General features: G+C 36.2%; 1 protein-coding gene across 5 annotated transcripts in view; it reads left to right on the top strand.

Moving 5' to 3' along the window:
- lama2 (laminin, alpha 2) overlaps window positions 1–26,822 on the top strand; it is a 260,335-nt gene that overhangs the window by 65,481 nt on the left and 168,032 nt on the right. For all 5 annotated transcript variants that reach the window (XM_065268827.1, XM_065268826.1, XM_065268825.1 and 2 more), the window contains exons 2-4: window positions 3,376–3,546; window positions 5,152–5,264; window positions 21,919–22,161. In XM_065268827.1, the coding sequence (XP_065124899.1) occupies window positions 3,376–3,546; window positions 5,152–5,264; window positions 21,919–22,161 (527 nt within the window). The remainder of the gene's footprint in view (window positions 1–3,375; window positions 3,547–5,151; window positions 5,265–21,918; window positions 22,162–26,822) is intronic.

Below are 26,822 nucleotides of genomic sequence, written 5' to 3'. Positions count from 1 at the left end.
ATTACTTTAAAGTCTGTCTTTTTTATTTAAATCTTCAGTTTGTTAAAAATATCCAGAAGTTCTACACTGAAAAAAATGATTCATTGAATTTAATCAATTTTTTTAAGGTAAGTGGTTGCAATCAATTTATTTAAGCTACATTTAAACAAAAAATATTAGTAAAGTAAAATAAAATATAAAACTTTTGTTTAAATGGAGCTTAAATAAATTGATTGCAACCACTTACCTTAAAAAAATTGATTAAATTCAATGAATATTTTTTTTCAGTGTAATAGATGCAAATACTTAAACAATTTCAGGATATTCATTGATTATAGTCATTTGAAGTTTGACTGGTTGATCTGAACTGTCTGTTTGGTAATTTGTCTGATAACGCCGGTTTGCATTAAAAATAGTTTTTAAAGATTTATTGAAATACATTTCTCATTTTTAAATAGATCCTTTGAAATGGAAATCTGTGAAGTTTTACTGTAATATAAATTACTTTAATATTAAAGTAGTGCATTTTACAGCTGGATCTTTTACAAGTTGACTAATTGGTATGAATTCGTACAAAGAAAATCATACAATTTTTTTTCGATTAATATGAAAAAACAATAATGAAACCCCACCCAATCCTTGCCCCTAACCCCAACTTCACAGGAGTGAAAGTAAATCGTATTAAAATGCATTATTAATACCAAAAAAAAAAAAACAATAATGAAACTAGGGGTGCTTCGATAAATGCCGATATACACTAATGATACTTGGCCAATAACTATTCTGAATCGCACAGCCGATATTATTCACAGCTATTTTACTTCAGCTTTTGATCAGTAAGTCCTTATCGATCTGAAATCACTGTTAGTTTTGAGTCGTTTATAACATGCATTTTAAAAAGCAACAGTCATCAAACATAATCATTATACATATTCTTTATTATCATGAAAATACCTGAATACAGCAATATAAATATATCCTTAAGCCATTTCCTGGAGCTGCGCGTGTATGGTTCTTTGTCTGCAGCGTATAATGAGTTTCTGCACGAGAGCGCCCTCTGGCTTTTGGATGTAGCAGCATTTCACCATAATTCATTGAGAAGCATAGCAAGCATCATTGCCCGATATATCGCTGCACCCCTAAATGAATCCCCAACCCTGCCGCTAACCCTAACGACAGATGAGTAAAAGTGAATCATAAAAATGCAAGTTTATATGAAATTACAGATACACCAGTTGGACCTTAAGCTTTATCTCAACTACAACTTTATTAATTTATATAGCACATTTTAATGCAATTTTAATTGCTTTAAAGGGATAGTTCGGCCAAAAATGATATTAAACCCATGATTTACTCACCCCCAAGCTGTCCGAGTTGCATATGTCCATTGTTTTTCAGACAAACACATTTTCGGATATTTTAGAAAATATCCCATAGTCCACGACCTTCAAGTCCAAAAAAAGTGCGTCCATCCTTTACAAATTAAATCCAAACGGCTCCAGGATGATAAACAAAGGTCTTCTGAGGGTAATCCGTGCGGTGTTGTTGTAGAAATATCCATATTTAAAACTTTATTAATGTAATTAACTACCTTCCGGTAGCGCCACCATCTTAGTCGCGTCCGCATTCAGGATGAGAGCTTACGCAGCCTTCGGAGGCTACTCTGCTGCTGCTCTGTGCCCCCGCCCTCCGAATTTGTCATACGTCACTAAGAAAAGTGCGTACACTACGCTAATACTCTCTCCTGAATGCGGACGCGACTAAGATGGCGGCGCTACCGGAAGGTATTTATTTTCGTAAATAAAGTTTTAAATATGGATATTTTTACAACAACACCGCACGGATTACCCTCAGAAGACCTTTATCATCCTGGAGCCGTTTGGATTTATTTTGTGAAGGATGGACGCACTTTTTTTGGACTTGAAGGTCGTGGACTATGGGTGGACCCCGTAACATTACATTTATTCAACTGAAAGATCTAAAACATTTTATAAAATATCTGAAAATGTGTTTGTCTGAAAAACTATGGACATATGCAACTCGGACAGCTTGGGGGTGAGTAAATCATGGTTTTAATATCATTTTTGGCCGAACTATCCCTTTAAGTGCTTCAAAGTTTTAAAAGAACAATTACAGAATTCTTTGTGATTTTCACAAAAGTTTCACAAAATACCTTCCAGGAAAATTTTCTTCTAAAAATATATAAACATACAAATATATCAAATGAAAGAACACACCATCTGCTTTCAAACAAACAATAAACAAACAAAGAAAACGTGAAAAAAATGTTTTTTTCCTATTTATATTTTTCTCTGCTTATAAACTCTTAAATATGGGTATTTTTCTTAAAACAATAACAAAAATTTTAGCAAAAAGCTGAAATAACTGCAATTTTGTGAAGGAATTTTGTTAGAGATCAGATTCAGAACGATTATCCAAACATACACGGAGTTTAAAATTAGTAAATAATTTTTTTGCTTTAGTTTTTATAAATCACGGTATTACAGATGAACATAAAAACTCACCAGGAACACGTTTTTCATGCAAATGTTTTCTTTTAATTTTATTTCTTTAAATGGCGGGGAAAGAGTTAATACACAAGAAAAAATAGATTAAAAAGATTAAATAATAAATAACATCAAGATACTATCTTTTGGCATGGTCTTTCAACTCTCAATGAACGCTAGAGTGAAAAAACTTGAAACCTTCTTTTACGAGTTGACTAATTGGTGTGAATTTGTACGAAGTGAACTGTACAAAAACGCATGATTAATATGAAAAAAAAAAACATTAATGAAACCCCGACCCTAACCCCAACATCACTGGGGCTAAAGCAAAGCATACAGAAATGTGGTTGTACAAAATTAATACGTATTAGCCACCTTGTGAAATACGTCCAGATTGCTTTGAGATGGCACTGGATACACTTGTTGCATTACAATGAAGTTACCTCACACATGTTTTTTAAAATAACATTATTAAATGTGATACTGAGTATATTCTTGTGTTAGTTAACATGTAGAAAATCCAGATATTAAAGCAACACTAAAGAGTTTTTGCTCTTTGCTCCCCCTACAGGTTGGAAGCGGAATTGTCCATTACCACTGTCGTAAATAATTTAGCCTACTGCAGCAAAGCTGGCTCTGATTGGATTGTAGGTCTACCGTAAAGCAAGTTTTTGTAGTTTTCATTCGAACTACAGGACCGCGACCCGACGGTTGGAAACTTCTTTAGTGCGGTTTTGGCCGATAGAGGGCTGCAAAGCGAATATGAAAGTGCCGTTCACCCTGTTTCGAGTGGATGAATGACTGAAACTTTTTTGGAAACGTTATTTTAAGGTAAAAAAAAACTCTTTGGTTTTGCTTTAATGTGATATACTGTTATGTGTTCATGTAGGTCTTTTCCCAGCCGTGCTGAATCTGGCTTCAATGGCAGAGATCAGTACCAATGCAACATGCGGAGAGACGGGACCAGAGATGTACTGCAAACTAGTGGAACATGTACCCGGACAACCGGCGAAAAACCCACAGTGCAGAGTCTGTAACCTGAGGAGTCAAGTGAAGAATGGTAAGGAGCCATCAGATATGATCTTTACATTTCAAAATCATAGCCACAAAAAAAACACCACCATGATGGACAGATGTCACTTTTAAGAGCTTAAGCCACATAAACAGTTTTCTTCTGTTCAGGGCTTAAACCACACAAGTCTTAAACTGGCCTGAACAATTTATACACACATCTGTATGTTTCTTCTGTCATGATAAAACATCGTGTGTCATCGATTGAACTTTAAATGTTCATTTGTAGCAGATATGTGTGTGTTGATTGTGTAAAAAATGATCCAGCTCAAATATTTTTCGAATGATAGAGCCAAAAAGCATTACTGTGTGCCCCGCTCTCCCCTATATTTTAATGCAGGGTGTAATTTCTTACTTTTGTTGTTGCTGCCCTGATGAAATATAATGCCAACATGATTCATCTTTCTGTCTTTGGTCACCTTTGGGTACCTGCCCGATCCTCCAGGTATCAATGTGATGTTATTTGATCTGTATGAGCCGTTTCAAAGGTCTCAATAAAACATGTGGTGGTGACTCACCGGGTTTAAGCCTTCACTAGAGAAACAAATCTAACGCTGTCATCCAGAGACCTCAGTCAGTAATGAGTTAGATGTTTTAATCGGATCGCTCTTCAAATACACAGACACTGCAATACCCAAAAGTCACACTCACACACCGAGTCAGACAGTGATTAATATAACATATCATTAGAGAAAATGAAAGAGAGGGATGAGACTTAAACAGTGGCGGTGATCTCTTAAATGAAACCTAGATCTTGCTCATAAATTACACAAGAATATATTCAGTCAAATAAATGATTATGTGCACAACTTTAATTATCTTTTGCCTGATTAAGAATCTCAGAGTAGAGTTTGACAAGCACTAAACATCTGAGTATTTCAAAAACCCATCCCTTATTAGAGAAGTGCCATATTTCAAAAGAGCCTTCGGTCGAGGCTTTTATTCAGCTCACGATGTTAAAAGCCAACAGGGACACACTCTTCTGTATTATGTCTTGCCATGCTTTAATATAAGGCCTTACAGACATTCTGATGTGTTAAAGCTAAATTACCTTGATCTTTTGTGATAAAAGAGCTTGATGAATTTTCAAAACTTTTTTTACCAAAAACTTACAAAAGATTCAAGCTTTGTACAGTATTTTATCTCTGTTCCATGGGAATACAAGTTGAGAAAAGTTGAACTATGCAAATGAAGTAACTTTATGTTCAGTAACTGTGTGTCAGCTGTGCAAATGATTGTGAGTTTAGTTCCCATGGATCACACAATAGTTCACACACTGTTAGAAAAAATGTCAAAACATGTACTCCAGCTGTCACTGGGGCAGTACCCTTTAAAAGGTCATAATGTGTACCATTGGATACAGATATGTATGCCCTTTTTTTCTATGCCCTCATGAAGCAATATTATAAATGTGATGTGTAGAAAATATTCAGGTTTAGTATAATTTCCGCTTTGATAACTGTTGATTTTATGTGCTGCTGTTAATCCTTCACACAGTCTGGGTTATGTAATATACTGATAGATGCACGTAAACCAACATGAAATCAACAGAAAGAAGAAGAGTGATGTGATGATGTGTTTTTCATGTGTGCAGAGCAACATCCGATTGAGTACGCCATCGACGGGACAAACAACTGGTGGCAGAGTCCCAGTATCAAGAACGGGATGGAGTACCATTACGTCACTATTACTTTAGATCTACAACAGGTACATTTGTGTGTGTGTGTGTGTGTGTGTGTGTGTGTGTGTGTGTGTGTGTGTGCAGTGGTGTGTAAGCAGAATTCACCCATCATCAGTCATTATTACAGTACAGTAGATGTCTGTCTGGCAGCAGTTCTGTAGGAAATTACACAGATAGTCAGAATGAATGCAGTCAATGTTATGACACAGAGGTGCATGGTGCTCACAATGAGAAGTGCCATGCAAATTTATACATGAGAGGCAAATTGCTATAAAAAACAAATGGGAAACAAAGTTCACTGAGTTTTTATAGTGACAAAACTGTTCTTGGAGTGTGATTGTTATCTAATGTATGTATGCTTATTAAAGGATAATCTATAGCAGTGGTTCTCAACCTGGGGGTCTTGGCCTCAGTTTTATGACAATTTATCAAATATATTAAAGGACAAGTTCGGTATTTTAGACTTAAAGCCCTGTTTTCAGATTGTTTATGGTCAAATAGAATGGTTTTGACAGAAATTTCGACATTTTCGGCTGCCCTGAGAATTTTCGGGTGTTTGTTGTTTCTGCTCAGACCTCTACAATGGGTTTAATGGTGCACTGGAACAATCCTTCCTAAAATGCATTAAACTTTCGTTTACAAAGACGTGAAACTCACCGAGTGGTCAGGGGTGTTCACTGATATGCTCACACAAAAATCGCTGCAAAAGATGCTTTCCAACAGCTGTTTTAGCATTCGTTGTGGACCTATTTCCCCAAACGCCTCACACCCGTACATTCTTCCGCTTAGAGCTTGAATAATAAACACTCCAGCCCAGGTGGTGGCGCTAATCCGCCTTTGCCAATTGCAAGAATAGAAACAAAGTTCCCGGCGCGGAGTAATACCGTACCTCACAGGACGTCTAATACAGTCAATGGAGTTGGTAAAAACTACGATAAAACCTGTTGGAATGCGTCTTTTGGAGCGATTTTTGTGTGAGCATTCCAGTGAACACCCCTGACCACTCGGTGAATTTCACGTCTTTGTAAACGAAAGTTTAATGCATTTTAGGAAGGATTGTTCCAGTGCACCATTAAACCCATTGTAGAGGTCTGAGCAGAAACACAAACACGCGAAAATTCTCAGGGCAGCCGAAAATGTCGAAATTTCAGTCAAAACCGTTCTATTTCATCATAAACAATCTGAAAACAGGGCTTTAAGTCTAAAATACCGAACTTGTCCTTTAATCTATTATCAATTATGTGTAATTAAACATCAAATAATAGTCTAACAAACAACAGCACTACATTGTATCATTTAATATGTTTTGTTTAATTCAAATTGTAAGTTTTAGATTGTTTTATGTCATACATTTTCTTTGGGGGGGCACGAACATATGCACTGCACACAAGAGGGACTCTAAAAAAGTTTGAGAACCACTTTTCTATAGTATTTATGTTACGCCATACATCATTTAACTTACTTTATAGTTGTAGATATGTTTATCATAGGCACAGTTTAGATAATTTGTCCCAATAGTAAAAATCAGGTTTTGTTTGCCATCCGATTTGCGATTTATGCAACTTTTTATATGTTTTATACTTAGCGTGAATTAGGGCTGCACGATTAATCGAAAAAATATTCATGATCTCGATTCATACGTACATACACGCGATCCTCTTTGTAAATGACGGCGATTCTCTTGCATGTACAGTATTCACCTGTATTCAGATACTGCGTTCACGTATTTACATCACAACAATCCAGATGTTGTGTCAGTTAAACTTCCTTACACTCACGCAGTGTAAAACAAAACCCTATTCATTCACCAATCAGAGCCGATCGTTTCTCTCCTCTCTTCTCCTCATTTGCGGCATTTGGTTGTCACTCGCGTGACGTGAAACAAAGCGGAAAACCAAAGCACATTCATTTACCTGATGGATTTGTGGCAATTTTCAAACAAATGAGAGGAAAGAAACGTGTGACATTGTGGAAAATCCTGGTGGCAAATGACAGAGTGACGATGCAACAATACTGGTTCCGAAAAAAGGCAAGGAAATAAGTTGCCTCTGGCCGTTTTTCAATCGGAAGGCTGCAGCCTCCGTAGGTCGCATATGCAGACAGCATACGTCATCGAGTCTGGTTTAACTTAACAGAGCATTACATTCGCAAGTCATAAACGTATTACAACAATTTACGATTAACTAAGAATAATAATCAACTTTATAATTGTTAATATTCTGAAATAAGAGTGTCTTGATGACGTATGCAGCTTAGAAATGCGACTTCAGGAAGGCTGCAGCCTTCAAATTGAGAAACGGCCTCTGTATCATCGTTTAGTTCTTTAAAGGTTTCGTGTTTTTAAAGTTTTAAGGTTAACCAGTTTGATTAAAATAAATAGCACCTGTGATTTTTTGCACAATTACTTTTATTTATTAGTGTCAACATTCTATTATGTTTAACAGCTAACACATTTTAAGTTACTCATCTTCTAAAATAAGTAAAAGATACTTTGAAGACACTTTATTATAGTCCGGTGTAGAACATTTTTGTTACTTGAGTGCAATAAATGTTTTTTGTTGTTGTTGTTGAAAATATGAGAATCATTTGAGAGAATCGTGAACTCAATTCCCATGGACCTGGATAAGTTCTCCTAACTAAAAATTTGGAGGCAACTGATTTATTTAAGTTTATAAACTTACAGTCTGTTAGTTTTAATAGCTACATTTTAAAATTAAACTATAAATAAAAAATATCTAAATCAAAACAAGTATTTACTTTAAAAATATTAAAACCATAGACTGTAAAAATATATGGACGTAGTGTCCCATATGTTTCTGAGGATCATTTTTGAAGCTTAATTTGGGCGGTGCCTGCCATCGCCATCTTGGCCCGCATCACTCTCAGATAACCGAAAATGGGTAAAGAGGCGGGACATGGGTGCAGCTGAGGTGGCTGGTTGCTAAAACCACACCCGTCTAGCTCGATTCTAGTGAGAGCAGTGACAGTTCACCCATCACTCAGATGGCACACGCCCTTAATTATACAAAACTTTAAAGGTGCTCTAAGCGAATTCATGCATTTTAGGCCATACATTTTTTTTTGTTTCATACAGTAAACATCTCCTCACTATCTGCTAGCTGTCTGTCCCCTGAACACACTGTAAAAAACGCGGTCTCTATAGACAACCCAGGCTCCACAACAAACTGAAACAAAAACAAAGTGGTCAAACCTCCCACCACGAAACAAAGTGTTCCAGGCAAAAAACGACAATAAGGATTTGGGAGTGGGGGTTGGGTGCGTTCATGACTTTCAGAAAGCACAAAAGGGAAGGGGAGGAGTAAGCTACGCTCAGTTTTGTTTGACAACACTTCGAATGTCAACAAGAAGTGATGTCACACAGATTCGCTTAGCGCGTCTTTGATGCTGTGTTTACACCAGCCACTGTAGAGGCTGCAAGCACGGGTGATTTACATGTTAACCCCTTAAAATTCCTGAATAAGGCTAAATAAAAGTATAAAAAGTTGAAAAATCTGAACTTCGGCGGATTTCCGCGCCAAGTTAACCAGTCAGGACCTTGCTGTAGTAGTGACGTGATTACAGGAAGCGAGCAGAGTGGCGGAGTCTTAGTTACAATTAATTTACCCCCCTTACAGTTGTCATGAAGGGGGAACTTAGCTATATAGACAAAACCACTTTGTGTACCAGGCTTTAAACATATTATTTTCTACTCTAAAGTTGGGCATTTTAACATGGGGGTCTATGGGAATTGACTCCCTGTTGGAGCCTTTAGTGGCCAGACGATGAATTGCAGCTTAAGTCACTTCGTATTAACTTTATCAAAGAGATCGGGAGGTTGCCCCACGATTAAAATCCGATTAGTTCAGAATACTCAACTTTTGAGAAACCGGTTAAAAACCTTTAAGTAAAGCAACACAAAATTATTGAGTAAATATTTATAAATTACAATTAACCCAAACTTTATATTTCATTGTATTTTGTATTAATGTATACTATACTTAAAATTAGTGATGTTCACCATCTATTTTTTGTTCACAATCACAGAAACAGCAATGTGACTCATACGTATTTAAGTGTGAAGAGACTGAGCTCAGTGCTGGCACTGACTTCACACATTTATTGTTATATGATAAAGCAACACATATCTGACCTACATCATAGGCACAACACTTGTGAACAATGGTAAACACAAAACTAAAAAATAGCAAACTTTTATAAATCTCCCACATAAATGAATGTTGAACATTATTAAGTCTACTCTCTCCTGAAAACCACATTATCACTTAATTTCAAAAAATGCTCTTGTAATGCAGGCTCATGCAAAGCATGCTGGGAACTGAAAAGCCTCCTCAACAAATCATGTTGATTTATCTTTAATCTAAAGTAAATTTGCTGTGCCAGAATCTTTCTTAGCTTAACTGTCAGATTGAATGCCATAAACCACCAAAAGTTTGCAATTATTTGCAGTGTTTGCTAAAATTATGCTGTGGTATTGAAATGACTCTGTTTGCAAATTTTTAATTTAAGTTTTGAGTTATCAAAGTTATTTGACTTATTTCATTTGAGTTTGTTTAACTCAAAATCATCGATATCAATAAACACACATAAAAATTTAACTTGAATAAACTTTTTTCACAGGTTTGAGTACAGTTCACTCATTTTTAATGAGTACATAGTACTGTTTGGGTTTACAGTGCAGCTAAAGCTAAAGACTGTGTACTTGAACTTTATTTCTCAAATAAAGAATATAATTATTTTATTAGAATATTGATTATTATTTATTAGAACTCGGTTTTATTTGCTTGTTGATAAAACTGTCATAGAATGAAGTCATTCTACAAATTATATATACAAATGTTCGACACATACAACATTCATGATTATAGTTTCAGCTCTTACATCAGTTTTCCAACAAGATGGTTTTTGATTTCCTGATAACCATATCAAAAACCATCTTCCCAATGATTAACAGTTTCAACTTTGATTTCAAATTTCACTTTTATTAGCTTTTTTCTCTGTTCCTTACCTGAAGTGAACCTTTAGTGCAGAAAAGTAAAGCACAGATGTGTGTGTGTGAGGCAGGGTAGATGAGAAATGAATGTGACAGTGTTTGAGTATTCATTAGAGAGGCTGTAAAGGACATTTAGAGATAATAAATCAGATGAGTGAGTGTGTAATTACTGACGGCAATCACACATACAGCATCAAACCACCACTGCCATCTTACCATCATTCACCCCCTGACAATATGACAGCGTGATGACAAACGTGCACTTATACATTACAACCTCTCATTAACATGCTCAACACTACAGCAAGCCAATCTGAACTGAGGAAATTGACTTAATTGAATTAAGCAGCCATTTAAAAACAACAGGCGCACATAAAGCTCTGAGGCCTGTCGCACTACCCAGGTAAGCTTTAGGTTAAAATTAGGGGTGTGCATATTATATCACGTCATCAAGCCTGGTTTACTTATCTTTTTCCTCCTCAACTTTAAAAAAGTTGCCAGCCTTCAGCGCCAGCATTTTTTTATGATTTTCACAAAAGTTTAATGCCTTCCAGAAAATTTTCTTCTTTAAATATATAAACTCAATATATCAAATGAACAAACATTCTGTTTAAAAAAAAATCCTACCTTGATTAATTGTCTTCTTATCACAAATATGGGTAGGTTTCTTCAAAAACAACAAATTTTGATCAAAGAGCTGAAATAATAAAATTTAGACATCAGATTCAGAGTAATTCTTAAAATATACACGGTGTTCTTACTCTTTCACATGAGGCGTTGCTTCCAGGTTGTATAAGTTGCGGAAAAGCGGTATTGCTGATTGCCAGAACTACTCGTCATTGGCAGGAAATCGTTTTCTCTTAGTTGACGAGTTATCCCTTCATTGACGGGGAAAGAGTTAAAGGGATAGTTCGGCCAAAAACGATATTAAACCCATGATTTACTCACCCCCAAGCTGTCCGAGTTGCATATGTCCATCGTTTTTCAGACAAACACATTTTCGGATATTTTAGAAAATGTTTTAGATCTTTTAGTTGATTAAATGTAATGTTACGGGGTCCAGCCATAGTCCACGACCTTCAAGTCCAAAAAAAGTGCGTCCATCCTTCACAAATTAAATCCAAACGGCTCCAGGATGATAAACAAAGGTCTTCTGAGGGTAATCCGTGCGGTGTTGTTGTAGAAATATCCATATTTAAAACTTTATTAATGTAATTAACTACCTTCTGGTAGCGCCGCCATCTTAGTCTCATCCACATTCAGGATGAGAGCTTACGCAGCGTACAGAGGTTTCTCTGCTGCTGGCCTGTCCCCCCGCCCTCCGAATTTGTCATACGTCACTAAGAAAAGTGCGTACACGCTAAAACTCTCTCTTGAATACAGAGGAGTCTAAGATGGTGGCGCTACCGGAAGGTATTTATTTTCGTTAATAAAGTTTTAAATATGGATATTTCTACAACAACACCGCACGGATTACCCTCAGAAGACCTTTGTTTATCATCCTGGAGCCGTTTGGATTTAATTTGTGAAGGATGGACGCACTTTTTTTGGACTTGAAGGTCGTGGACTATTGCTGGACCCCGTAACATTACATTTAATCAACTGAAAGATCTAAAATATTTTCTAAAATATCCGAAAATGTGTTTGTCTAAAAAATGATGGACATATGCAACTCGGACAGCTTGGGGGTGAGTAAATCATGGGTTTAATATCGTTTTTGGCCGAACTATCCCTTTAACTGAGCATTACATTTGCAAGTCATAAGCATATTACAACAATTCTGATTAACTAATAATAGTATTAAACTTTATTATTGTTAACATTCTGAAAAAAGACAATTTTGATGACGCATGCAGCCTAAACATGCGACCACCGGAGGCTGCAGCCTTCAGATTAAGAAATGGCCAAGGACTACAAAATGACAGGGCAACTTCAAAACAAAAGACATTAATATGATCATAAAAAAAGTTAACGCAATGAAATTTAACCAAATTTTTTATCAAACTTGAAAAGGATTCTGCCAGCAAAGCTGTATTTCTGAATGGCCTGAGGCGGGGATTAAGCGGATTTGAAGCGAAAGTAGAACCCAGTCTCACAGAGTTGCGTATAAATAACACGAAGTGTGAAAATTGTGCAAAACATACACCAAATTCCACTTTGGTGTGCATATGATAGGCCAGTCCTTCCCATTCACTTAAACGGCACATCATTTATGTTGTTTTATTTATTGGTGTCTCATTTTTTTTGCTTTTTTTACAATTTTCACTTGGGTTTAGGGTTAGATCAACTTTTTGTTATATAAAAATTTCACCCTTACCAAACCCCAATTCTAACCCCAACTTCAAGGGACCATGGCTTAAATATAGACAAAAACATGGAGAAACCTGTATATTAAATAACCTCCACAAGCAAATCTCAAATCTAACCCTAAACCCAAGCGAAAATGCTTTAAAAAATTGAGAAACCAATAAATAAAAAGACAAAAAAGATATGCTGTTTAAGTGAATGGGAAGGACTGGCGTATCATATGAACGCCAAAGTTGAATTTGGCATATGTATTGCGAAATTTTTACACTTTGTGCTATTTATACGCATCTACATGAGACTGGGTAGGAAAATATTTAATAAAGCAATAAACCCCAAGAAGCAGTGGGTTACCAGTGCATTTTATAACAGCTAAGGGGCGTTGTTAGGCACGACGCGAAGCAGAGTGCCTAAAACCCCCTTAGCTGTTATAAAATGCACTGTAACCCCCCTGCTTCGAGGGGGTTTATTGCGTTTATAAAACGGTTACTGCATAACGTTAGAGGGATTTTATAAAATAAAACACAAATAAGTTGTAATTATATTAGTACAAATATTACTCTTCCGCCAAACATAGTAGTTCCTCAGAATCAAGTGTGACTGAAATAGAGGGCAGTTCACAACCAACACAGATGCAGCAAAGACACAATGAAAATATGATTTAAGACTGTGGTGTTTATTTTATAAAATCACCATCCTTCTAATTTATACATAAACATTTATATCGTGCAACCGTTGAAGTGATGATCAAATATGCTTGGAAGCATGCTGAACTCTTTCCCCGTCAGCGTTTTTTTTTTTAAGTTGCCACCCAGTTTTAGTTTAATGCCTTTGAGAAAAATTATCTTCTTTAAATAAACATAAAATATCAAATGAAAGAACAGACCATCCGCTTTCAAACAAAAACAAACAAAAAAACGTTTCATCCTACCTTCATTTGTTCTCTTATCACCTCTCAAATGTTTTAGCTAAAAGCGGAGATAATTCCATTTTTGTGAAGAACTTTAGTAAGAGATCAGATTCAAAGCCATCAAAACTTACACGCTGTGTTTTTAGTGTTGAGTGAATGCGTCAGTTTTAAAATTGGGTAAGATCGCCACCCAGTGGATAATAGCGGACGTATGAACTTGAGTTATAAACTCCTCAGACAACGTTTTCTCTTTATCGACGAGATGACTCAACAATATTTATTGACATTTATCTGGATATCGGCATTAATTGTGCAATAGACCTTTTGCGAGTCGACGTCACAGTTACGTCACGCGCGCATGTGGTGGCAGAAAAACAGTGGAAATGAATGAGACACGAGTGAAACGAACAATATAACTCACTAGAAAATGTTTTGTTGTGCTGTTGAGTGTCAGAATAGGAATGCCAAAATAGATGACCTTCATTTTTATAGTATATCGTCGTCGAAGACACCATTTGAAGATAAACGTAGGTGTTTATGATTGCAATAAAAGCCCTCAACCGGACAGACTGGAGTGATGAAATCATCTGAAAATCTTTTAATTATTTGAATAGAAAATAATTAGAGAAGATATCCGGTGTTCTGTCGAAGTCTGATCCCTCTATGTGTTTCTTATAGCGTTTTCATCACGTTACGTTTATAATTTATTTAGAAAGATTAAAGATTTTAATTAGTTCATAATATCAATAATATTACCATTTATTAAAGTTTTCGTATTTTTTTTCCATTTTCTATTACTTCTTTTTACCATATATCTTAGCCTATGTCTTCTTCCTGTTTGTTCTAAATTATGATGTTAACTAATAAATATATAAACATAGCACACGATGTAAAGTGTTAATAATATATAAACAGGCCTATACAACTTAATTTGTATGTAAACATAATAGTTTTAGATCAAACACGTAGGATAAAAATATATGGAAGAAATTGAAAACAGGAAATGATTAAATGTTTAATAAATGATATTATACAGAATACATGATAGTATTGCTCTTATAAGTACTTCAGAGATTCATACTGTAAAAATAATTGATTTACCAATAAAGAACAATACATATACATTATGCAAGCAGTGGCCAAGCCATTAAAACTTTTAATTTATTTAAAAAATAAACGTAACTTGGTGAAAACGTTATAAGAAACATTACACTTAAGAGAAATATAGGAAAAACAGACTTCTACAGAACACTGGATCCTTAAAAATCACAGTTTAATGCTAAAACACTTCACACAGCTATTGAGAAGCATTCACTTTCTGCCACCAGTTGGGCTCCGCCCACAAAAAACGTAATCTCTGTTTGCAAACACGCAAAAGGTCTATTGTAGACAAATTAAAAATATGATTAAAGACACTGTTGTTTATTTTCATAAACCAGTACGCAGCAACAGTGGCGCAGTGATACATATGTAATGTGGTCTGAACCGTGAGGTTACTGGTGTATTTTATCACGGCTTAGAACGCGTTTCAACCAATCAGAATGAAGAACCAGAACTGCCCATTTTATAATGAATGTATAATATGTGCCGAGAGCATTGGGTTAATATCATTATCTCATTTTTGACGGAGGTGACTTTAGCGTATTTTTTAAGTTTCACAAAATGCCTTGCAGGAAAATTTCCTTTTAAAAATATATAAACATACAAATATATCAAATGAAAGAACAGACCCTCTGCTTTTTAAACGGACAACAAACAAACAAACAAAACGGGGGGGGGGGGCGTTTCATCATATCTTTTTTTTTTACTCTGCTTATAAAAAAATAAATAATAGCATTTTTGTGAAGGAATTTTGTTAGAGATCAGATTCAGAATTATTATCAAAACATACACAAAGTTTAAAATTTGTAAATAATGTTTGGCTTCAGTTTTCATATATTGGGTATATTAATTGGATAATCGCAATATTGCAGATTAACATAAAAATTCTTCAAAAACACGTTTTTTATGCAAATGTTTTCTCTTCATTTACAAGATAACTTGTCAATGATGGGGAAAGAGTTAAATAAAGACTTAAGGGTCTTTTAAAGTATAATGCTAACTATAACACTAACTATAACTAGCGTCCACATCACAGGACAATAATGATAACTGCAATTGTTCACATGTAGCCAGTTTCACATCAGTGCTGGATATGAGGTAATTTAATGTTATGGACCTCAGCATTGAGCTTCTCCACAGTGTCATCTTAAAGTTCAAATAAATTTGATTGGCTGTCATTGGTTTATTGTACATCAGGTGGGGAAAAAAACGCTCAGAAAAATCTAATTGCATCTTTATCATTATAGCTGTGGTGTGAACTGCATTCTCTCTTATATAAAATATTTTGAAAACTATATTTTTATAGTTATCATCAGTGGCGGAGTGGCAATCGGGAGAGTCGGGACTTTTCCCGGTGGGCCGGTAGTGTTTTAAGGCTGCGAGGGCTGGTCTGATAATAGCCGTGCTTTCAGTCTTCAGTCATGCACTCCGGCCACACTAAAAACTATTTATCATATATTTAATATGCTTCAGCGCTCAAAATGTATCTGGCCGCACAGCTCTCTCTATCAAGCCCGTCTCCCCTGGAGTTCTATCAGCCAATCAAAAAATAAAGAAAGAGGCTACACAATAGCCAATCAGAAAATAGGACTGTTGTATCTGGGTAAGATTTAAGGCAACAACCAATAAAAAGCGTAGCCTCGCACACCACAGAGGAATGGAGCTCCGAGCATCACTTTGAGCAGCACAGAGTAAGTCTGATCTCTGTTTTAATGTTACAACAAATGCACAACTTTGACACAAACAATGACAACTTGACTGCTGTTAGAGAATGTTTCCCAGATAATCAGCATCAGTTTTTCACGAGTGTCTGTAACTTAGCCAACAGTTTACAGCCTGTTCACTGACAACACCTGCTCAGTAGAGCTGCAACTAACGACTATTTCTTCTGTCGACTAATCTAGCGATTATTTTTCCGATTAGTCGACTACTCTAACGACTATTTTTTATTATTAATACAGTGTTCTTTTTTTGATTAGCTATTTAATCTGTTGGATAATCTGTTTTCTACTCTCTGTCTGATCTGACAGTTATTGTTTGTTTTATTGTATTTTAACACAACTGAATGCTATTTTCACATATTATCTGTTCTGTTGTCAGATATATAGGGGCCGTTTCCCAGACAGGGATTAGACTAGTCCTAGACTAAAATAAATATAAGAGCTGTCCAAACTGAAAACATCTTGCACTGACATATCTTAAAATACACCAGTGCCCTTAGTTTGGCCTCAAAATGCACACAAGTAATGTTTTTAGTAAGGCATGTTTGTTTAAACTAATTATATTTCCTAATTAAACTAAGGTCTAGTCCTGGCTTAAGCTAATGGAAACCACCCAGGGCGGGAGTGGGACTCATTTTCAGCCCTGGAGTTTCATGACTTAGACCGGCCCACTTTAGTTCATGATTGACTATATTAAAATAATACAGTTAAATCCTCAGTAGCCTATACATAAGTGTGCAATAGTGAACTGTTTTCTGCATCTTTGCAATTCATTGTATTTTTTTAAATAGGTAATTTCCAAATCAATGCAAATACAGTAAACAATTATGATTTTTGCTCTAATCTTGCAGCCCTAAGATAAGGTATTTTTATATTATTCAATTAAACATATTCAAAAGCTACTAAAAGGGAAGAAATGTGTTTGTGTTTTCCCCTATATTCTATTTAAAAAAAATGGTGGGTCTTGAGATTACCTGTTGGGTTGAAAAACTTTAGAAACTCCTGATATACAATACACAAGCAAGATTTATCAAGTATGCAGAGGAACAGGAGGAAAAATAAAAAATCCTTATCTTAATTTTTAGTACTTGGATCATGTACATTGCCAAATACCTTGTGTCATAAAAGAACAAATATTGAATGGACTTGTTTTACTTAAGAAAACATTATATTCATATGAAACATCAAATAAGTTTTTGTTATCAAAAGACGATGAATAATATAACTATTCATAGATCATTCATTATTTGTCTCATTTTCATTTAAGTGGCCGTTCGTATCAGGTCGCGCATCTAGACGCGCGGCAAACGCCCTCAAATACAGACGCATCTGAATCTAAACTCGTGTTCACAGGCGAGCGCTTTGAAAAGCAACCCGTGCGTCTTGCGCAAAAATTTTTAAAGCCGGCAAATTACGCGAGTGGGGCTGAATAAGTGCTGGCAGCAGCAACCTTCAACCCGGTGGCATGACAACTCACAATTCGGCGCAAATTAAACAATTGCCATTACACAAAGTTACTACAGAAGGCATGCGCGGGCATAGGAGAGAGAGCTCGCGCACAAGCACATAACCTGTTTGTGTGGGAAAACACTGCTAATCTTTCATGATAAACTCGAATCAGTCGTCTTCTCTGCCAGTAACATCTGACGTTTACGTGAAAATGCAAGTACAAAACACAGCCAACTTTTAATTCTTTCATTCAGTGTCATGTATGAGAGGCGCTGTCTAGGGGCTTCACGCAGAGAAAGAGAGAGAGCGCGTGCGCACAAGAGAGGCACCACCGAGCGCGCACAACAATAAATGAAGCCGTTTTAAATGAAAATAAAAATGTAACGTTAAATGTTGCGGCCATTGTTGATTTTGTGGCGCACACAAACAAATCAATGTATGGATAACACTGCCAGGAGCAGAAGCCGCCATTTCGCGAAATGAATGTAAACACTGACGTGTCGACGCATTTTACGCATGTCAACGTATTTTCATAGTCGACGTAATCGATGACGTCAACGCGTCGTTGCAGCACTACTGCTCAGAACACGTAAATTAGTTTAAGCCTCGTTATATTTTCGTTATCACACGATGACTGACATTTTGTCACATAAAATATCTCTCTCCAAACAGGCTTAATAGCAAGCGCAAAATGCGGCAGCGGCATCTCGTAGCGGCACTTCCGGCGTCAACTCCAGCAGCCAGTGACGTTCTCCGGCATTTCGTAGCGGTAATTTTATAAGCAACTGCTTTGCAACCAAAGTAAGCTTTAGCTTACCTAAAACTAGGGAACTGTTGACTTTAAGATCTTTTAAATAATAATTATTACACTTGGTATTTCATGTTGTTTTGCAGTCATTTTATTGTAATTTTAAATTTCAGCATTTGCTTATTTACAGCGAACCATTTTCTTTTTTTTTTGACCACAGAGGGCTAGTGGTCTATGAAATTTCCCGGTAGATTTTTGGGTCCCACTCCGCCCCTGGTTATCATTATAATGTGAATGGCCCTTTAATCTTTGACAGAAAAGATGTAGAGAATACACTGTCATCTGTGTGTGTGTTTGTAGGAGGGAGAGTTTTTGCCCAGTCAGATAAGGGGAAAGCGCATGTGTGTTTGAGTTTTGGCATTTCTGACAGGTTGTGGGTTATGACATGTTTTTTATAGCTCTGTTAGAAACTGCCGGATGGTTGTTTATCTCCTATGAAATCTGTAGTGTTTTCTGCTGAGAGAAGCAGCAGTAGTTGGACAGCGGAGGGCAGATGGTGAAGCTTACGTCTTTAACATGACCCATCATCCGCTCCCGATAGACAAGGTCTGCTGAATAAGAAGAATGTTAAAAATCTCTGTTTAATTTAACAATCACTGACAGATGTCATGTAAGTCAAAAATTGTACCTGTTTGCCTGTTGTGGTCTTACTGAAAAGATTCAGCAAGTCCCGCAGTGGTGACAATCAAGTTTTTATGGTTGTTTATATCTCTATTTTGTGTTTTTAAAGGCATTTTTTGAGGAATATTGTGGTATTTCTTTACAAATTATTTATGTGTGAGTTTCATTATTAAAAAAAAATTATAATCTTTAATAAAAAAAACTCTAAATCACCTCCCTTCTTCTTAACAATCTCTTTTAACTTCCAGTCATATGGTATGGCAGGTGTTCGCAGCGATTAGCAATTGGCAACATGACCCAACTTCAAACAATCCAATCAGTTCCCGATGAATGAAATCAATCCCTACGTTTTATTAATTTCAAAAGCTGTTTCACTCGGATATAGGGGAGAGCGGGGCACAACCTAAAGCTTTTTGGTTTTGGCTCAATCATTAAAATTTTTTGCGTTTGATTAATACAATTTTTACACAAGCAACACACACATCTCTGCTACAAATGAACATTTAAAGTTTGTTTTTATTACTTACCATTCTTGGACAATTACACCAAACATGATAGAAGTGCAAACGTTACAACTTACCCCATAGGTGGGGTTAATTGTAACAGGCAGGGGGTTTGTTGTAACACTTGATAAAAATTAAGTTTGCATGCCAAAATTTCGATACTATTTTGTCTATATACTTGAAATGGATATTGTTTATACATCTGTCTATAATAGACAGGCATCCACACTGTATTCATTCATCCAGCCCTTTTCTAACAATAGTTTAATTACAAATGTGTAAATTTGTGAGAAAAGCAGCACAATGACAAACATTTTTTTTATATGTGACCCAGTCTGTAATAACCATAGTACAGTTTCAAAATCAAATTCTGAGATAATGAGCATCAAAGTCTGATTTTAGCCATTCATTTCATTATGATTTCAATCTTTGACATGACCTTATTCAATCAATATTAAAGATATGAACAAAAATACATTTGACACACGATTTTTAATAAGACAGGCACATTTATTTTGTTGGCAGCCAGCAATCATTCATGTGTAGCCTATTTAAAACAACAGGAAGAATTACGCTAACGTTAGCGGTTTTCACATCGTAATGTGCTGAGGGGTTAGTTGTAACACAGCGTTACAATTATACGGAGCCCCTAAGGGGACATGGAGCAAAAATTAAATAAAGTTAAGTTTCATGTGCTCATGTGAAACTTTCATGTGCTCACGCGAAACCTTCATGTGCAGAATATTTTTTAAAGTTTAGTTTCGCGTGCTCACGTGAAGCTATTGCGTGCGCACGTGAAAGCGAAAGTTTCACGCGAGCACGCGATAGTTTCACGCGAGCATGCGATAGTTTCACGCGAGCACACGATAGTTTCACGCGAGCATGCGAAACTAAACTTCAAAAAAAAAATTCTGCACATGAAAGTTTCACGTGAGCACATGAAACTAAACTATAGATTTTTTTACTCCAATGTCACCTTAGGGGCTCGGTACAATTAACCCCGCTGGGTCAAAATATTTTCAAGCTCACCAAAAAAGTTGCTAAGAGCTGCAGACATATTTCAAAACTATTCTATGTTTTAGTCAACAAGACACTGATACAAATGTGCAATTCACATATGCATTGTTAAACCATCAGCTATGTGTCTGAAACTGTCGAATGTAGCATCTCTGTGTGTTTACAGAGGGAAAAAAGGTAGATTTAAAAATATTATCAGATAGAGGAAGAATTGTTTTCGTGCGGATATGGCCTTAGCCTCCACTTACCTCCACATCACTGCGTTTACCTCTGTGGTGTGTGTGTGTGTGTGTGTGTGTGTGTGTGTGTGTGTGTGTGTGTGTGTGTGTGTGTGTGTGTGTGTGTGTTGAAAGCACTGTGAAAGACTGTAACTTGACCCTGTTATCTACTGTAGATTAAAGAGAGAGAAACAGGGTGTGTGTGTGTGTGTGTGTGTGTGTGTGTGTGTGTGTGTGTGTGTGTGTGTGTGTGTGTGTGTGTGTGTGTGTGTGTGTGTGTGTGTGTGTGTGTGTGTGTGTGTGTGTGTGTGTGTGTGTGTGTGTTGTGCAAAGAGACAAAAAAAAAGAGTAGCCGTATTGTGTTTTTCCCCATGGGGCATTGTGTCCCTACCAGAAATGAAAAGAGACCATAGCTTAGCTTCTTTTCCCTGTGTCTAATGTTTTCTTTTATTTGGGTCAGCTCTTTATCTGTGCTGAAGTGTCACTGTGCCCGGCAGCATTGTGAATCTGTGAGCGAATGTGTTTAACATATCACACTTATTACTTTAACCTGCATGAATATAATGATGTGTTTAGGGTGGAGAGGGAGCAGCCTCAGGTCTTTGCTATTGACGTTTACAGTGAGGAATCATGGGAATCTTTTTGTCACTGTTCTTTTTTCTGTTAATGCACAAAAGGCTGATGCACTCAGATAAAACAGACTTTATCATAGTGCTTATGAAATGATGTTTTTATTGACAGTAAGCAAAGTTATGCACTGACAATAAACTTACTTTAATACAGAAAGTTCAGTATAAGTTCAGCAAAAGTTTTATTATAGTTATGCAGGAAAAAAACAATAAACTTAGGAGCATAAACACCAACATAAGAAATATACACTTACACATCAGAAAACAATATATAAATGAGTTAATTGCATTAAACTATAAATGTATTACAAATATAAATTGTTTGTGTATTTGCATTGAAGCATATAACAGAGGGTATTTATGCAGTGTTTGATGTTTTTCCACACAGGTTTTCCAGATCGCATATGTGATCATTAAAGCAGCAAACTCGCCTCGTCCTGGAAACTGGGTTCTAGAGCGTTCTCTGGATGGTGAAACTTACACGCCGTGGCAATATTACGCCATAACAGACACTGAGTGCATCACACGCTTTAACATCATGCCCAGAAGAGGTCCTCCATCTTACACACGTGACGATGAGGTCATCTGTACTTCCTACTACTCTAAAATTCATCCGCTGGAGAACGGCGAGGTAAGAAACACCTTAAGCAAAAGCTCAGATAACAGTAAGAAGCTCCCCTACCCTTAGGAATAAAACCATACTTTGTGTATGCAGTAAATGTGAACTGTACTGTAAAAAATATATTGAAGTATTTTACTTTCTGCTTAAAAGTCATTTTTCAAGTATTCGTATTTTATCAGTGTTTTATATGGAAAAACATATTATCATAATTTTTACTGCACTACATTTTATAAATACGCATTTTTGTTTTACATTTAATATTTAAGTACACATTTAATATTTAAGTATTTTAAACATCTAGTGATTTCTTACTTTTTTACTTAAGTTAAAAGTACTTTCGCACTTTTACTCAAGTAAAGGTAAAACCACAAATGTTTTATGTTATAAGGTATTAAATTAATTTTAATATGCGATATAAAGGAATAAACTGTATGATTCTATGCTTTATGCGGTCCTCCAATTATTTTATCAGGCCCGCTGGTCATCTTTGTCTGATTTAAAACAGCATTGTTACTTTTACCTTTCCGCATGACAAATGATGTCCGAAAAAATGGAGGGGTATGTCGGAAAGGGGATGTGTGGAATGCCAAACATCTGCGGATGCACAATTATCGGATCAAATTTGAGCTTTGGATGGATAAAAAAATCTTGTGCGACTACACTGCATGTGACACTCCGACCGGAAGTGATGTATTTCAGTGTGTACCAATAAAAACACTGTGTGCAGGGTGAAAATTATTAATCCTTTTTGTTTAACTTCATCAGTAACCCTTGAATCCTTTAAAAACGGTTGATTACTGATTATTAAATTATTAACTATAAATACATTCGTAGATTAAAGGCTCTTGCGTGGAATGAGCTTCTCTCCCATGTTGACATTGATTTACGATAAAACTGAAATTTCATTACGACTGCCACTAGGGGGCGAACTCCTTCCGTCGTGTCTAAATATAGTGTACAATTGAAAGGCAGTTTAGCCATATATCTTTAAAATATAAAAAAAAGAAAACATGAAGTGCAATTTTAGTCATAAGAAGAAGACTAGCTTTATGTTGTGAATACTTAAAAAGTAACAAAAACAGTTATAAACAAAAGAAACGCAATACAAAAATACATGTGTTGATTATTTACTCTTGCACTTTGTTGTGCAATGTTCATTGTTAAACTATTAACGATAGGCTTGTGCAATGTTAAACTCTAATTGTTTTAAAAATATTAAAAATAAAATAAAAATGTTCACTAATTAAAAGGCAAATACTGGATACAAGATGTGTGCATCTTTTTTGAAAATGCATGTTTTTAATATATGACCTAAACAATCTGGCCCTCGATGAAGAGTAGTTTAAGACCCCTGCTTTAGAATGTGAAGTACATTTTTTCAAAATTTTCACAAATTCTTGGAAAAAAACTTTCCACCTATGGAAATAAATATAAAAGAGATTTACACTGCAGCTAAATTCCGTTTCACTGAATCCCTTGTTTGGTTCACACACCATCCTCATTTAAAAAAAAAGTTATATGGCCAAATTACATAAAATCTGTGAAGTCATCATAATCATGATTATTCAACACGATTAATCTGTGACTTTGAAAGCATGCATTTATTTCATTTTTTTAAAGATGCGACTTAAACTCCAGAGCGATTTATAGTCTGAAATACGGTACTATCGCAGTATGCCATTTCAAATGCAGCCATAATGTTGTGAGCTACTTCTGTTGTTGTTGTTTAGCGACCTGTAGTAGCGAAAAATGACATATTGTGCCTTTAAATCTTAAAATAATCATAGCAATTTTTCATAGGGCTTTAGAAGATTATAGCATAGTCGTATGGACTACTTTTTTATTTATAAGTTTTTGGTGTATTTAAAGCTTGACAAATGTGGTCCGAACAAACTGATGACAAAGAGATGTGTAAAGATTCTAAAAAAAAATCGTTTTTTGTGTTCCTCATGAGTATACAGCATACTGTACAGGTTTGATAAGGAAATAATTAAAAGATTGTCACGATATTTGGGTGAACTGATGTGATCCGTGTTTCCTTGTTTATAGCTGTGAGACTCCACACTGTTGCTACGGTTACCATTTGGATGTGACTCTTGTATTACACACACACCCCTTAGGAACCCCCCATACACACACACACACACACACACACACACACACACACACACACACACACACACACACACACACACACACACACACACACACACACACACACACACACACACACACAAACACAATGTTAATTTATGGGATTCACTGCAGCATTTATACACAGTTAACTTCAGAGTGTTTATGTGGTTACAGAGGGTTGTGAGGAGTAAAGGTATCAAGCAAGGCTTTGCAAGTCTCTCTAAAAGTTACTTTACTTGTAATTGTTAATTAGATGAAATGCACATCATAAACATTTACAACCCAGACACACAAACTCTCTCATTTAGAGCCACTCAATACCAAACCACACACACCAATTGTCCATCAGACATCATTTACACTAATACAATGAATTGAGATGAATTTCACAGACAGTAGCTGTGTTACTGTGTATGTGTCAGCTCATAAGACTTCACTGAACTATGCTGCCTGTGTGTTAATGATGGAGGTGGGCAGCAGGGGGATCAGAGCTCAAATGTCAGTCGGTCTCTTTTAAAAACACAGTACAAACTAACACAACACTAATTATCACAGATCATTAACCCAGAGAAAACTGACCTGTACAATTCAAACTCACACACATGATGTTTAGAGCACTTATCCTGTTGAAACTAGATCTAGCAATATATTACTCCGTGTGTGTGTGTGTGTGTGTGTGTGTGTGTGTGTGTGTGTGTGTGTGTGTGTGTGTGTGTGTGTGTGTGTGTACCTGGTAATTATCACGTTGTGGGGACCAATTGTCCCCACAAAGATAGGAATACCAGTGTTTTTGTGACCTTGTGGGGACATTTTGATGTCCCCATGAGGAAACAATCTTATAAATCAAACAAGATGATGTTTATTGAAAATCTAAGGTACAAGAAAGGTTTTTGTGATGGTTGGGGTTAGGGAATGGGGCAGGTAAGGGGAATAGAATATACAGTTTGTATGGTATAAAATGCATTACGTCTATGGAATGTCCCCACAAAACATGGAAACCAGAATGTGTGTGTGTGTGTGTGTGTGTGTGTGTGTGTGTGTGTGTGTGTGTGTGTGTGTGTGTGTGTGTGTGTGTTCAGCATTAATTATTTTACATTATTCATTATTCACAATGGTTTGTACGCCGAGCGCACAGTCTAACAGGGTTGTTCCTATTCTCGTAATGAGTAATGGGAGTGTTTTGGGCTAGCGTGCAATAAACCAATGAGAGTCTTATCTCTCATCCTCTTTAAAAGCCAGTTGCGTTTGCGCCTACTATCATGGCAAAGTTTGTAAACTAAAAAACTAAGCGGTGGAAGAAGACCCCCAGTTTAAGATTGTGGTGAAAAAGCGTTGTTTTTATTTATATTGAAATTGTTATTTTTTGTATTAAAACCTTTAAAAGTCGTTTTCTTTCAGTCATCGAAGTAAAAATAGGCTTAAGATAAGATAGCCTACATGGTCAGTGTAATCTTAAAGAATAATTTACAAATATGCAAGAAAAGGTTTTAAAAACGGTTCTCATCTCATCATATCCACAGGTACAAAGTCATCATATACAATATATCCGTAGGGTACACTGTAAAAAAAATCTGTAGAAATTATAATGTTATTGCAGCTGGGTTGCCGGTAATTTACCGTAGATTTAAAATTATTTTGTTCATTAAACTTTCGTTTACAAAGACGTGAAACTCACCGAGTGGTCAGGGGTGTTCACTGGAATGCTCACACAAAAATCGCTCCAAAAGACCCATTCCAACAGGTTTTATCGTAGTTTTTACCAGCTCCATGGACTTGTATTAGATCTCCTGTGAGGTCCGGTATTACTCCGCGCCGGGAACTTTGTTTCTATTCTTGCAATTGGCAAAGGCGGATTAGCGCCACCACCTGGCCTGGAGTGTCTATTATTCAAGCTCTAAGCGGAAGAATGTACGGGTGTGAGGCGTTTGGAAAATAGGTCCACAAGTTAACAACGAATGCTAAAACACCTGTTGGAAAGCATCTTTTGCAGCGATTTTTGTGTGAGCATATCAGTGAACACCCCTGACCACTCGGTGAGTTTCACGTCTTTGTAAACGAAAGTTTAATGCATTTTAGGAAGGATTGTTCCAGTGCACCATTAAACCCATTGTAGAGGTCTGAGCTGAAACACAAACACGCGAAAATTCTCAGGGCACCCGCAAATGTCGAAATTTCAGTCAAAACCATTCTATTTCACCATAAACAATCTGAAAACAGGGCTTTAAGTCTAAAATACCGAACTTGTCCTTTAAGTATGGGGTTAGATTTGGGATTTGCCTTAGGATGTCCATGTTTCTCCATGTTTTTGTTAATTTTTAAACCATGGTCGCTTGGACTTGGGGTTATAATTGGGGTTTGGGTTAGGATGTCATTTTATGTAGGTGCTCTAAACCCGAAACTGAAAAAAAAGAGAAACCATTACATAAAACAACACCAATAAAAGATGCGCTGTATTTAGTGAACGGGAAGAACTAGCGTATCATATGCATGCAACATTTTTGCGGTATGTATTGCACAACTTTTCACACTGTGTG

The sequence above is a fragment of the Paramisgurnus dabryanus genome, chromosome 12 (assembly GCF_030506205.2).
Source record: "Paramisgurnus dabryanus chromosome 12, PD_genome_1.1, whole genome shotgun sequence".
In the NCBI taxonomy this organism is placed as follows: Eukaryota; Metazoa; Chordata; class Actinopteri; order Cypriniformes; family Cobitidae; genus Paramisgurnus; species Paramisgurnus dabryanus.
Note: the sequence above shows the minus strand (reverse complement) of the source record. Positions and strands in the feature narration are given on the sequence as shown.